This window comes from Ictalurus furcatus, chromosome 29, assembly GCF_023375685.1.
Source record: "Ictalurus furcatus strain D&B chromosome 29, Billie_1.0, whole genome shotgun sequence".
NCBI lineage: Eukaryota > Metazoa > Chordata > Actinopteri > Siluriformes > Ictaluridae > Ictalurus > Ictalurus furcatus.
The window spans coordinates 4683221-4698315 of NC_071283.1; the positions used below are offsets into that span (position 1 = coordinate 4683221).

Below are 15095 nucleotides of genomic sequence, written 5' to 3' on the forward strand. Positions count from 1 at the left end.
AAATGAATAGCACCAATAGTGCAAGTGAAGGGAAAAAGCATTTGAGCACCAGAGGATCTCATCAGCTAAACTCTGCTCACATCATCTGAATGCAGGACACACCAACCTATTATTCACTGCACCAATTCTGGTAATAGCAGTGAGTAGTCATATATAGCAGTAGCAAAATATAAATGCAGTAATATGTGTAAACATGGTGGCTAAATGCAGGGTGTCGAGTGTAGGAGTGCAATAATTCACAAGATAATCTGCAGTCAATTTCATGCTAGTGAGGTGTTACGTGAGGTGATGTTTATTTAGCACTTTTGGAAGGAGTCTCCAGTGTCAGCGCTTCAAAACGGTCCGAGTTAAAAGCTGCAAATGGAACTGACAGTCTTCAGGACAAAGTTCTTTGTGTTACCTACTGTATATATTACTGTATATCATAGTAAGTCTTTGTGTGTGTATTTTATGTAGAATGTTGTGCCAACGTGATTAATACTCATTCTGCAACAGTGCGTCCTGGCATAAATGCCCACATGCCCCTTCCAGATGCCCAGATGGTTCAAAAATAAATCAAACCACACTGCAGTGTGCAGATTATCTTTAGCTGCTCTGTCTGGCATCTTGATTCGATCTGTCTGGTCAATCTCAGCACTCTGTAAGTAGGATTTGCTTTATAAATGTGTGTGTGTGTGTGTGTGTGTATTTGTGTGGTCTTTGTTACAGGCCAGCTTGACATCATCAGAGGGTGAGATTAGACTCCAGATCCGGGCTGTAGGTACGTCTACTGTCCAGGTTTTCTTCCAGCTGCAGAAGCTGAATGGGAGCTGCAGACACACACATGCATACACATACACACACATACGCATACACACGCATACACACGCATACACATACACACAGCAGCTGGTGTGGAGGAGAACAGAAACACACAGGTTAGTTGAGAGGTTACCTTGCTACGTACCACCGCTATAGGTAACGCTCGCTTTTTATTATGACTTATTATGATAATGATTATTTGTCTTGCATGTTATTTATAGCTATATGCTCCCGCATCGCATCTCTATATATCGGAGGATGTAGCTGTGAACTAATGGTTAGTGCTGTCGGTGTGAGAGATTGCTCTGCAGCTGTCCTGCATTGCTCAGATCTCGTGTGTGTGTGTGTGTGTGTGTGTGTGAGTGTGTCTGAGAGAGAAAGAGGGAGCGATAGATAGCAAAGAATTAGCAAAGATGCATTAGAAGGTTGCTGGAAGGACAGGCACGCACAGGCAGGTCTATACTCAGTAATAATATTTATTCGATACATTTATCCTTATTTAGTTCTCATTAGTTTGAACACTCTAATTGATCTTTCTTCTCGCCATCATATTATCACCTCAGTTCCCTTTCATCTCCATCTCTGCAGCAATACATGAAATATGTCCGTGATAACTGTGTATCATATATATAATTTACACACAATCTATTCATGCTTGGTCAGACAGCAATACCCGGGTTTGTTGCCCCTCCCGACCGAATCCTCCTCCCCCCCGTCCTGCTGCTACCACAGAATATGATAAGACAGATTTGCAAGAGCAAATTTGAGTTAGCAGGATGAACGGGGTGTGTGAAATGAATGTTTGTGTTGATGGGGGTGATGGAGACTCATTATCGCTTCCTCTCTTGCTCCATTTCTCTACTCCTGCTGCATAAACTTCCATTTGTTTCCATGGCAACCCTTTTGAAAGCACCCCCTTTTTAACCACCCCCTTCTCTCTGCTCCCCTTTTTCTCTCACTCACCTCTGCAGTGGTGACTGCAAAGGTGCTGGTGTGGCCATGCTTATCTAAATATCTGTTTTAAAATAATAATAATAATAATATTTTAATGAATAAATTAATGGTCAATAAAATTAATTACTTTATTAATAATGGGCTGAAGAAGCAACACTAAAAGTCACACGCACAACGTATTAAGATTACAAATTGCCTTCTCACTAATGCAGCATCATTTTCTGCTTTGTGTTCTTATTATTAGGGGGCCAAGCACCAGAGTTTTGTATCCACCTTATTGTTTGTAACTGTATGTTTCTACTTTCTTATTATTATGATTATGATTATGATTATTATTATTGTTGTTGTTGTTGTTGTTATTATTATTATTATTATTATTATACTTCCACATAGTAATCTATGGCAGCCCATAGAATGCTTTGCATCCTTTATTATGAAATTTGGCACAGTCATAGAGGACAGTCTCAGTTACCTCGACGGCAATTTTTATGTATGTCCCTCAAGCACTCTTGCGCCACCAATAGGCCAAATTTGGACATACGTTTGCATTATTCTATTCCTATTGTATATATATTTTTAGACATTTTTTTTTTCAATTCTATTCCTATTTAATGTGTATTCATTCCTATCGGATTATTTTGTGTGTGTAATTGAGCTGCTGTAATGAGGGAATTGTTATCTTATCAACAAGTCTGCAATACAACATCATAGAAACATGGTTCCACTTTCTTCAGCATTGGTTCATTTCTTCTCTGACAAATGTTGGTCAATCATGACAAAATTTGAATCACAGCATTGTAAGACCAACCCAAACAAAACCTGCTTCTCAGATTTTTAATATGTAGAACAGTTTGTCCATTATGCACCAACAAGTTTGGTGAAGTCCCCAAACAGGAAGTGAGGGAATGTCTTGGCAACGATGTGACACTAAACTTGACAACATGAGCTGATGTTAACAAACAAGCTCGGATTTAACTGAAAACCGGAAGTGAGGCAAAATCCCATGAGTTGATAAAAGGTGGGGCCAGAAAATGCTTGGACCCTTAATTACTGCTTTCAGCTCTAGTTTATATTATTATTATTATTATTATTAGTGTTTGTGACAGAAAGGAATGAATGAACATTTCAGACTCTTGAAGTGCCTCCAAGAAAGAAGAACATTTCTAAAGAGTTCTATTAGGTATATAAAAAAAAATCCACACACTGTCCTATTAAAATGTATCTCACTTTGTCATTGACACCTTTCAAATATTTAAAATGAGGCTCAACATGCTTTACTGTATAATGTAAAAGAGCGAGAGAGAGAGAGAGAGAGAGAGAGAGAGAGAGAAAGAAAGAGAAAACAAAATTAACTAATTAAATTGCAAAATAAGCAAATAATAAACATTCTATAAATGAAAAATAGTAGTGACAGAAGGACGAGACTAATACCAAAATAAAATAGAAAAATAGAAGAACTGCAATGTGTAGAAATGTAATAATATGTAGTATATTCTACTCTCATCTCACTCTCTTTGTCTCACTTTCAGAAATAAAGGTACTAAAATGGTCATTTTCCTTTTCACTGTATCTTTATACTTATACATAATTGGTGCATGCCTTTACTCTAAAAGCTATTTAAAGGTACACCACATGCACCTTCCTGAATAAAAGATACATACTAAAGGTATCAAGATGACAAGGAAAAGTACAGTTTTGCTCCTTTTTTCCCCCGAGAGTACTGTTTTGTCGAAATGCAATTAAGCCAAGGCCGATCTCTTTTCTGTAATGAAACAGACTGGATTTTAACCTTACTACAGATGGACATTGTAATCTTAGCGTTTATCATGTGTCTAAATAAAAGACATAGACAGACCATTAAAACAAAGTTTACAGAAATATTAGCAATCTTTGGTATATAGCACGCTAATTGAAATTTAAATGCTAATATTTAAAACGGATGTGTTATCTGTTATAGATATTGCCTGTAGTGCTGTTTATTTGCTAATGAATTAATTTCACATCATAATTACTGTGAGCTGGAACAAGAGACAGTAGGGTTTTTTTTTTAACTGACCTTTTTCTACGTAATATCTGATACAGTGCTCCACTGGCATATCGATCACGATCAACATCTCAGCTTTGAGCTGCTTTTGACCTTGAATCTCATTAACCACCATCTTAACACCCCAACATCCTCAAATGTAATCAGAACTACTCAAATGCAATAACAATACATTATTATTCATGTAGGGCTTTTTTTTCGTTAGGCCAAAGGCACTCAGTGAATAAAAATATCACACATTACACGCATGTACTGTATATAAAGACATGTTTACAAAGTGTGATTTTTTAAAAATTATTTTATTTTATACCACAGCTCTGTTGAATTCAATCGCAAATCAGACTGGTCAGAAGATGTTGATTCACTCACTAACGTGAACCTCGACTGACTGGCTCCAAATTGTATCATTTCTATGAGTTACTGCAATTTAATACACGGATTACACGGTCAAGTATAAATCGCTTATCGGTCCTTCCAGGATTTTGTGATTTTGCGATTGCAGAAATGAAAACAAAATCAAGGAAACGTCGCAATGTTCAGGGGAGCTTCCACTTTTTCAAAAATACCGCAGATTTTCGGCAGATTTGAGCCAAGACGCGTCATCTGATCACAGCATGCATTCAGCCAAAGCCCTCTTCGATTCATGTGCATCGAACATGATTACAGCAAAAAGGTCTCATTTTCCAATTCAAGTAGTTTTCTACAAATAAAAAAGCACAAAAACTCAGCAAGGTGCATCGCAACAATCACAAAAAAACAAAAAACAAATATCCTATACGTACTGGCTTATTTATTTCAATTACACACCAATTTTTAATGAATATGTTTTGAAACGCAGTCGTTTCATATTAACGACTTGACAAACAGCAATTAAGACAAGTAAGACTAGCCATTTAATTAGAACAAAAGTAATGGCACCTTAGTGTGTGTCTATGGTAGCCGAAACACTGCAATGGCTGAGGAAGACACACGGCACACTTAGGAAGCGCTCTTTCACCATTTAGTCATCATTTTGTGGTTTTCTGCTATGAGTTTGGCTGTCACTAAATGTAAATCAGCTTGCTTGAAATGCATCAACTTATGCCCATGAGTACAAAGAAAATCCTACCAAATCTTTTCTAAATGTGGTGAGAAATTTTTTTTTTGTTCAGTCTGGCCTTTGAAAACATTAAGACTTATAAGTGAAGCCCAGTAAATGGATTTAAAACATGTTATTTAACAAAGAAGCATGTATAATTGTTGATATTGTAAGTGTGAGAAGATGCTTATTCAGCATTTATGGAAGGAGTCTCCAGTGCCAGCTTTTTGAAACACTCGTTATGTTTTCTGCCACTAAAATGTCTTCGGGATTTCTCAGGAACATGATACGCTGTGGGGTTTTTTTGGGGGGGTCTTATGCTTCAAGAGAGAAAAAAGAGAGGCTGGTGAAGGGATGATTGTTTGTAGCTGCTATAATGTAAGTGATAACAGGAACAGGAACTTGTTCTGCAGACTTAGTGTAAACTTAAGAGGAATAAACCACTTCCGCATGTGTGGTTAATTGGAAACTAATCAACATTTGAGGGGTAACGGTTACTCCACTTTGTGTCAGGCCACATAACTCCACACTGTCATTCATTATTTTCCTGTAACACCATGTCCCTAAGTGTTTATTCCTGACACGGTGGTTTTGTGGGAGAGACAGACGTTGGATGGACTGTACTTTTTGGGAAAACTGAACGTTTTGAATAGAGTGTGAGATTGTCTCATAGAGAAAGGGACATCTAGAGGTGAGGTGCTGTGTTTAAGTGATTAAGCCTATGAAGGATTGCTGAGAAGATAGCGAGCAGGCTGATAAGGAGGCTGGATGGATGGATGGAGAGCCAGTAGAAAAATAATTAAGCACTGCATACTGCTGGATTCCCCTTCAGTATTTCACTATAAAGGCAATATTCATGTGGATTTAAGCAGATTAGCAGTATTTTACCGAGCTTCTAAGCTAACATGGTGGTTATTTTCTAATAAGGCATGGCCACAAATTAATATATTGATGCCATGAGTCAATATTTGCTATGTTGTGGCCACTAAATTTGTAACTTGAGCCCAGGATTTAACATGATGTGGGAAGGTTCTAATTGAATCCACGCACTACAGTGAATTCTTTGATGAGAACAAGTGAAAAAAATAATAAAAAGTGCTTAAGATGACACAGGCTAATGGTATCCATGTTGTAATGCCAGTGACTCCATTACATCTTTCCAAGATTGATATAAAGTAATAATGTTATAATAATGTTATAATGTTATCAGTCATCTCCATACTTCGGTTCCTATAGCCACGATGAACGATTTCCATTGATTCCTCTCATTAAAAAAAGTACTTTGTGGCCACAAACTAGATCTTGAGAAGCATTCATGGCCTCAGCTTATTTAAAAAAAAAAAAAAGACCACCAGGTCAGCTTTTCTCATATTGTGAAGTAATATCAAGGGACCTCACACACATTTAAATGAAGCAGTCTAATGACATAGACTGACATCAACACTGAGCAAGTGTTTTATCTGGCATTTTACTATGTAGAGATTGATAGCATGCCCTTATAGCTTCCTGCCACTGATTCATTTGGATTTTGTAATGTATGTTGCTATTTCTTTAGGTAATGAAGGAAGAAAGGTCTGTTTTTACTCTCGCTGAATCTAACCTATTTATTACTGAAGCATATAAAGGCTTTTAAGGCAGAACTGACTGTATTTAATGTCTGGTGTTATAAATACTACTACTACTACTACTACTACTACTACTACTAATAATAATAGCTGGTCTAATAAACAGGAAGGAGGTTTAGGAAGACTGTTATGTTCTTATGTTATTTTTGGTAAGAGAGTCTTTATAACACATTCATAAGCCGTGCATAAACCTTTTAGAAAGCAAAGCTGAAGAATTTATAAAGGGTTTATATTTAAAAAAAAATTGTGAGCTCACTTTTCACAGGTTTAAGTTGACAAAAGTTTTTTTTCTAATTGTATTTAATCTTTACATTTCACTGTTAGAAAGAGCTGACACTGGAAACTTCCAGAAATGCGAAATAGACTTCTCAAATCCACACACCATATAAGACCTGGTCTAATTCACAGTTACTACAGACGTGATAATATATGAAAGAGAGTGCATGAATATAATATAAACCTGTGATTTGCCTCAACACCTTCTGACCAATACGAAACAAGAATTCAACAGATTGTGCTAATAGTAATGAGAAGTAATGCTAATAGCAGTGGGGTTTTGACATACACCTGGCACCAATCTTCCTGTATTGCTTCATAAAATATGTATGTGATGCAATTATATGTATGTAGTGTAATGAGTGTGCTGTGGTCCAATAGTCCACTTCACATGCCCCTTTCTTATAAAGTGTAAATAATAAAATATTGCGTCTTAGCCGATGTGTTCGCTTCATAAAATAGAGCTTATTTTCAAGAATCTGTGCTTACCTAACATACCATGGTGACTCAGTCCACTGCAGTTCTCTGAATTAGATAATACGTCTGCATTGATGACTGGACAAGCAGTACCTTTCACTGAAAGTTCTGAGAAAGCATTTAAAGGAAGCAGCATTCCAGGATTGCAGAATCAATAAGTGGCCACTGAAATTCAAGCTGCATCCGATAAAATAGTCACTTTATACAGAACAAATGCAGCACAATGCAGCAGCAGTGATAATGTAGTGTAGATTTTGTTCTGTAAATTTAAGTAATAAATTGTAATGAGCGTGGTACAGTGGCGCAGTAAGCAGGATTTCTCTTTCTCATGTTGTTCTCATGTTTGCATGGGTTTCCTCTGGGTTCTCTGGTTTCTTCCCACTGTCCAAAAAAAATTGAGTACACTAAATTACTCTTGTGTGTGAAAAGTCTCCTGGGACTGGGGTCCCATCCGGGGTAAATTCTCCCACTTTGTGCGCTTTTTTGCGAATGCTACTGAATATGAAGTTATCATTTAGTTCAGTACACAGGCTAATAATTGTTGGGTACACACAAACGCACACGACTCTTCACTTGTCGGTATCATTTGGGTGTGATTTATTTTGTGCATTTTGAAATGGACAAACAACGGACAGATTATCAGACAATACCGAAGAATAACAGAATTACTATTACTTATGTAATGAGATTTTGCTTGAGGACTTTGATGATGGTGATTGCTACACTATATATCCTGACTCCTCTGTTTCTCCACGTCCTGCAGAAACTGGTCACATTCATTGCTTGGGATTGATTATTGAGAAGGCTCCATAGACTGCCAGTCTCGTGTGCAGTTTAACAGCGTCTGAAAGCAGCTTTTCCGCTCATCACTTGCTCCACCAAGTCCGACTGCAGTCCTTCACCTCTCACCGTCTCACCAATGTCAACCGCCACTCAACCCTGGCACCTGAATGGAGGTAAAGGTCAGGAACCGGGCCACCCAATAATAATATAATAATAACAATTTATTTTATGATTATCTCATGAGCTTCATCAGGTCTGACGAGTGAAGACATTTGAACCCAAGTCCAGACACTTTCACTTATTACTATTAGAGCATGTAAAATGACTGGTGCTGAAAATGCAGCTTAAATTGATAACGTGGCATACAAGAAATAACTGTGGCATTGCACTTGCAGACATGAGCATTTTAAAATGTCAGCTCTGTCCAAGCTGCAAAGCCTTAAAAACACCAGGAGAAACATTTGCTTTCTCACTATTGGAGCATTTGGACTGAAGCCTTTGATTCAATCTGTGCTTTCAGATCACCTTAGAAAAGCACAGAACATTGATTATTAAGTGCATGACTCATTGGTTAGAAGGTGTTGATTAATTCTGTAGAACAGCAGCTTTGACAGTAGTTCCAGCTGAAAGGTTTATACTAGTGTGCTCATTCAAATAAGTTATTGTTTCTATAGTAACTCCTTCACATGGACTTGTATGGCGGAAGCTCTATATGAACTAATTTTAACGTGCGTAATTGTTGATATGGTGACGTTTTAGAGTTTAAAGCTGTAACTTTGTTAAAAAGTCTTCAAGATGTTGAGATTTGGGCTTTATTTTGTTTTAACTTTATGGAAGAGGCTGGTGAAGGAATGAGTGTTTATAGCTGCTATAGCATAAGTGATAACTTGTTTTGTTGTTTGTTTTCCACAACATTATAAGTAACTATAGATGTATCCAAAAGTATTATCTTTAATTAATAATAATTTTTAAAAAAACATTCCTGTGAGCAAATGACTCTGGCGTGGTAAACAGTACCTGCACTTTGTGTACAACTGTCAAAGTGATAATAAGACATATAATGTGTTTTTTTTCCCCTCTAGGTGTTGGTTTCCCATTCAATGAAGAGAGAGTCATATCAGGTGGGGTGAACAGGAATTCGGCAATCATCGGAGGTAAGAAGTATTAGATCTTATCTTGCCTTTCATAGAGATCGGCAAAGTTTCAAGCTCATGTCTACGTCACCTGATAATCCCTTCTTGATATTTAGGCATTATTGCTGTGGTGATCTTCAGCATCTTGTGCACTCTGGTGTTCCTGATTCGTTACATGATTCGACACAAGAGAACGCACCACACCAATGAGTCCAAAGAAGAAGAGCACTCCGAGTCAGCTGACACGGCTATCATCGGCACTGAGCCCAATTTCACAGAGACCATCGACGAGAGCAAGAAGGAATGGTTCATCTAACAGAATGATCTAAATAAGGATCAAAATATACCCCCCCTCCCATCTTTCACCCTACTGTATGTGTACCTGTCTGTTTCTCTCTCTCTATTCCTCCCTCTCTGTCTCTCTGTCTCCCCCTGTCAGGGAGTCCAGCTTCAGTGTTTTCTAAAAGTGCAGCTGTTTAAGCATGATAGAGCCAACGGGGGTGGATGAGTACGAGGACCGCAGTGGGATCAATGACCGCAGGCCTGGCCGTCTTCTGATTCAGATTTTATTGGGAAAATATTGAGCCTGAAGATTTGATGAGTGGGAATGTGAGATGGAAGAAGAAAAAAACACATGCACCCTCTGTCATGGAACTAATCCAAATCTTCTCTGACCTCATTCGACCTCTAGCTACAAAATCAAATCCAGAGGCCATCCTTAGCTGCAGTTGGATTTAGAAACATGCTGTGCAGAAGTTGACGGAAACAACACTACTTTGATCATCAGTGTCATGAAAATGAACTATACGAGTGATGTCTTCATGATCTAGACATCTCTAAGCAGCAACGCTGGACATAATGAGCCTTACAACCAGACCAGTGCTGGAGGAATTAGCTGAGGGTGCCATTAAGGATATGGCTAAATCAAAACAAAAGCACAACATGAAATACAGTTTCTCATAAAGAAATGATAAACCACTGCTCTCAGTTGAATCTTTTAGTCCATTTACACTCATATAGTACTGTCACTTTTTTTTAAACCATCTATTTTTGAACAGGGCCATTATATAATCAGATATATACATTCACTAATGCAAAGTTTAAGCTAATAACTGTTGGTTTGGTGTTTTGCAAGATTTACCTCTGATTGGAAATACACAATTATATTATGTTATATTATATTATGTTATTAAAAAATTATATATGGCACAAAACACTATAAACATACACGACAGAATATAAGCTCTATTAAAGAGTTTGTTTCCAAGACATGATAAAAGCAAAATTCCATGTGAAACTTATAACTAGCCTATATGTTAAAAAATTCTGATCGCATTACACACACACACACACACACACACACACACACACACACACACACACACACACACACTGTTTAACCCTCCTATTATGTTGGGGAAAAAAGTTACATCCATTATGTCATGGGTCAAAATGACTTCCACTGTTTAAATACACACAAAAACAGCAAAGAACAGCTTAAAAGAGTAAACCTTTATTATGGCTTCATATACAGGTTTGATACCCATACTGGCCAAGTAAAATTCTCCACCACGACATGTTGTCTGCCTGTAAATGATTTCTCAGAACAAGCCAGAGGAAACAACTGGCTGTTGTACAGGATAGTAAGATTTCCTTGACTGAAAGTCACCACAACTCCCTCACAAGCTGCCATTGTAGTTATATTGATGTGACTACCTGAAGCTCCATTTTCAAATTATGCCATAGATTCTCAACTGGATTGAGGTCTGGGCATTTATTGGGACATTCTAAAACATTCAAACTGGCTTTGCCAGTATGCTTCTTCTCCATTTTTCCCCTAAACTCTGACCAGTTTCCCAGTCTCTGCCGATGAAAAGCATCCTCACAAAATGATACCACCACCACCATGCTTCATTATGTGAATGGTGTACTCAGGATGAAGATCAGTGATGGTTTCCACCAAATGTAATGCTTTGTACTAAGCACAAAAGACTAAGCGTCTTTGGTTTCATTCAACCTGAGAACCTTTTTCCATGTTTGGTGAGTCTCCAGCATCCCTTTTTCCAAACTCCTAATGGGATTTCATATGGTTCACCAATCTCTCTCATAAAGCCAAGCTTTGTGGAGTGTCCAGGTTATGGTTGTCCTGAGAAGTAGCGTTTTCCACCGTGTGCTGTTTGCCTGTGAAGGATACCTTACAACAATGAATGATTTGAATGAATCTCCACAACTGAGCTTTGTTCTCAAAGAGCAAAAAGTTACTGCAGACTTACACAGAATTATAATAAGAAGGATAAGAAGGAGACACTGAGAATCTGCTCTCTCCATCCCCTTTCCTTGGCTTTTCTAAATGGATACTCAAGCACAACATCTTAATGAGAAATTACTAAATTAAGAGTAGAATACATCAAAGGACTTTGCTCTTTGTTTTTGACGGGTATCTGTTTTTGGTGGGGTTTTTTCTGTTAATGATGGCATTATTAGCCACTAACCTGTCCATTCAGTTTTGAATATACACCTGTATATAATCAGATTAACTGGAACCATGACGTTCTGTAAATAAAGCTCATTTGTACAACTCATCAGCAACTCACCCAGACGTTTTTGATAGCTCCTTGGTCTCCATGATGCTGTTTGTTTAGGTATGTTGTCTAACATACTCTAGAGATTTCCAGGAAAAAGGTGTATTTATACTGAGTTCATGTGACACTTGCACACAAATGGACGAATTATATGAATTCTGAATCCAGCACTAACTAGCCCATACTGTGTGTACCAATTTTTGCTGAATGTATTACATACACATGTTGTTTAGGGTTATTCTAAAGTTACTTTCATGGGATTTTGGGAAATTAGAGTGTTTCTGCAATGCTCGTTTCCTGTATGGAGTTAGAGCATGGTGCTAATAATGCCAAGGTCACAGGTTTGAGCCCTGAATGGGCCAAGTAGAATTTTCCATCATGACAGTTGTTTGCCTGTAATTTATAACTTACGACAAGCCAATGGAAACAACTGGCTGTTGCACAGGACATTAAGAAGTAATAAATAATAACATAATGCCACCACCATGCTTCACCATGCAACACATGTTGTTTAAGGTTATTCTAAGGCTACTTTTATGGGTGATACTATTACCGAACTCTTAAAGTAGCTCCTTGGTCTCCATAATGCTGTTTGTTTAGCTATGTCGTCCCAGAAACTCTGGAGCCTTCCAGGAACAGGTGTTTTTATACTGAGGTCATGTGACAATTTACTTACACACAGGTAACGTGTCACACAAGTGTATCACAAAAAAAATACTGCGAAATCCTGTATGGACTGACTACTTATGTGAATTTTGATGACAACTTGTTGTGCCATAACTAACTAGCTCATATGTACAAATTTCTGCTGACTGCATTACATTCACATGTTTAATGTCACAATTCGAGGTTGAGCCAGAAGCAGGTGCAGATACAGATGCAGATAAAGACATTTATTTAAAGAAACGTACTAAGAAACAAATACACCATGACAACCTTGAAACACACTGTGGCAAGAAAAACATCAAGACATGAACAACGGGAGTCTAAGACAACGAAAGACAGTGAATCAGTGCAGACAATGGCTATATATACACACACACACACACACACACACACACACACACACACACACACACACACACACACACACACACACGAGTGCTCATTAACCAAAACGTGAATCAGGTGCAGGTGGTCATGTGACATGTAGTGCAGTGCAGTGGCTGATGGGAAGTGGAGTCCAGAGCTTCCTGATACGTGACAGAACCCTCCCCCAAGGGCGCTACTCCCGGAGCGCCCAAAATTATACGTCCTCCATCTGGTGGTCCTGGCCCCCTGGAGAAAATGTCCCCCCGCAAAATCAGGAGGCCGGGCGGCTTCTACAATGGCACAGGGAGGCTGAGATATTTCCTCGGCAGAGCATGAAAGCGGCGCGACGTCCCCAGCTGAACTGGAAGGCCGAGAGAAGTCCCCCGTGCGGCCAGGGAGAGGAGCGTGGGTCTCCTCGAAGCAGAAGGGGGGAAACGCTAGTTGCCATGGAGCAGGCGGGCTGAGCGACGTCCGCAGCTGAACGGGGCAGCGGGACAGCCTCCTCGGCTGTGCAGGGCAGCGGGACAGCCTCCTCGGCTGTGCAGGGCAGCGGGACAGCCTCCTCGGCCTGTCCCTCTGAGGTCGCCATGTTGACCTCAGGTGAGAGCTCCACAGCTGAGACCTCCCCGTAGGCCTCAGGCTGGAGCCCTGCTGTCCTCATTGCCCCCCCCAAAAAAATTTCTGGGCCAGCCTTCACCTCTGGACTGCGCAGCAAGGTGTGCCTCCCCTGCAGTGGAAAGCCCCAGATGCTCAGGTTACTCTGCTGGCTGTGTTGCAAGGCAGACTGCGGCGTGAGCGGAGCTTGGCGGTGCGTGTCCGCGGACTGTGGCGTGAGCGGAGCTTGGCGGTGCGTATCGGCGGACTGTGGCGTGAGCGGAGCTTGGCTGTGCGTGTCCGCGGACTGTGGCGTGAGCGGAGCTTGGCTGTGCGTGTCGGCGGACTGTGGCGTGAGCGGAGCTTGGCTGTGCGTGTCGGCGGACTGTGGCGTGAGCGGAGCTTGGCTGTGCGTGTCGGCGGACTGTGGCGTGAGCGGAGCTTGGCGGTGCGTGTCGGCGGACTGTGGCGTGAGCGGAGCTTGGCGGTGCGTGTCGGCGGACTGTGGCGTGAGCGGAGCTTGGCGGTGCGTGTCGGCGGACTGTGGCGTGAGCGGAGCTTGGCGGTGCGTGTCGGCGGACTGTGGCGTGAGCGGAGCTTGGCTGTGCGTGTCGGCGGACTGTGGCGTGAGCGGAGCTTGGCGGTGCGTGTCGGCGGACTGTGGCGTGAGCGGAGCTTGGCGGTGCGTGTCGGCGGACTGTGGCGTGAGCGGAGCTTGGCGGTGCGTGTCGGCGGACTGTGGCGTGAGCGGAGCTTGGCGGTGCGTGTCGGCGGACTGTGGCGTGAGCGGAGCTTGGCGGTGCGTGTCGGCGGACTGTGGCGTGAGCGGAGCTTGGCGGTGCGTGTCCGCGGACTGTGGCGTGAGCGGAATTTGGTCATTTGGGTCAGTAGGCCTGAACGTGAACTCAGGGACGCGAGACTTGATTTGGACCTCAGGGACGCGAGGCTTGGCTGGGACCTTAGGGACTTGAGACTTGACTGGGACTCGGACATCAAAGCCTGGTGCTAGTGCCTCCCCGCTGACCCTTTGCTGGAGCTCGGCAGGCGAGCCCACCTCGTGGGGCTCAGGTTCAAGCTCTGAGGTCACCCTGTCGGTCCCGGGCTGGGTCTCTGTACTGAACACAAACTCCCCCTTGTACCTGGACTCCTCCTCCTGTTGGCGTGGCATGGCGTAGTCCTGCATGAACATAGGCGGTAAGTTGAAGCCCAGGTAATTCCTGGCGTCCTGCTGCTTTCGTAGCGCAGCTTGGTAATTGTCCGACTGTTGGCGCAACGTGGCAAAGTACTCCACTAACATTGGTGGCATCCTGATGCCCCAGTTATCCATCTTGGCGATCTGCTGCTTCTGATTGTTGGTCTTTCGTTCTGTCACAATTCGAGGTTGAGCCAGAAGCAGGTGCAGATACAGATGCAGATAAAGACATTTATTTAAAGAAACGTACTAAGAAACAAATACACTATGACAACCTTGAAACACACTGTGGCAAGAAACAAACATCAAGACATGAACAACGGGAGTCTAAGACAACGAAAGACCGTGAATCAGTGCAGACAATGGCTATATATACACATGAGTGCTCATTAACCAAAACGTGAATCAGGTGACAGTTTAAGGTTATTCTGAGGTTACTTTGATGGGATTTTGATGAATTAGAGTGTTTCTGCAATGCTCTGTTCCTGGAGATCTACAAGATTAAAAAAAAAATCTTATATGTA

At 41.0% G+C, this 15095-nt stretch overlaps 1 protein-coding gene across 2 annotated transcripts; it reads left to right on the forward strand.

Moving 5' to 3' along the window:
- Positions 1 to 32: 32 nt before the first annotated feature.
- Positions 33 to 9900, forward strand: LOC128604499 (contactin-associated protein-like 2). 2 transcript variants are annotated; one of them, XM_053619668.1, is made up of 4 exons: positions 33 to 760; positions 8019 to 8211; positions 9121 to 9192; positions 9288 to 9900. In XM_053619668.1, exons 2-4 carry the CDS (start codon positions 8175 to 8177, stop codon positions 9485 to 9487), a joined length of 309 nt encoding a protein of 102 aa, XP_053475643.1. In that variant the 5' UTR covers positions 33 to 760; positions 8019 to 8174; the 3' UTR covers positions 9488 to 9900. The 2 variants fall into 2 exon arrangements, with proteins under 2 accessions (XP_053475643.1, XP_053475644.1); XM_053619669.1 differs by lacking the exon at positions 33 to 760 and adding an exon at positions 853 to 917.
- The last annotated feature ends 5195 nt before the right edge of the window (positions 9901 to 15095 follow it).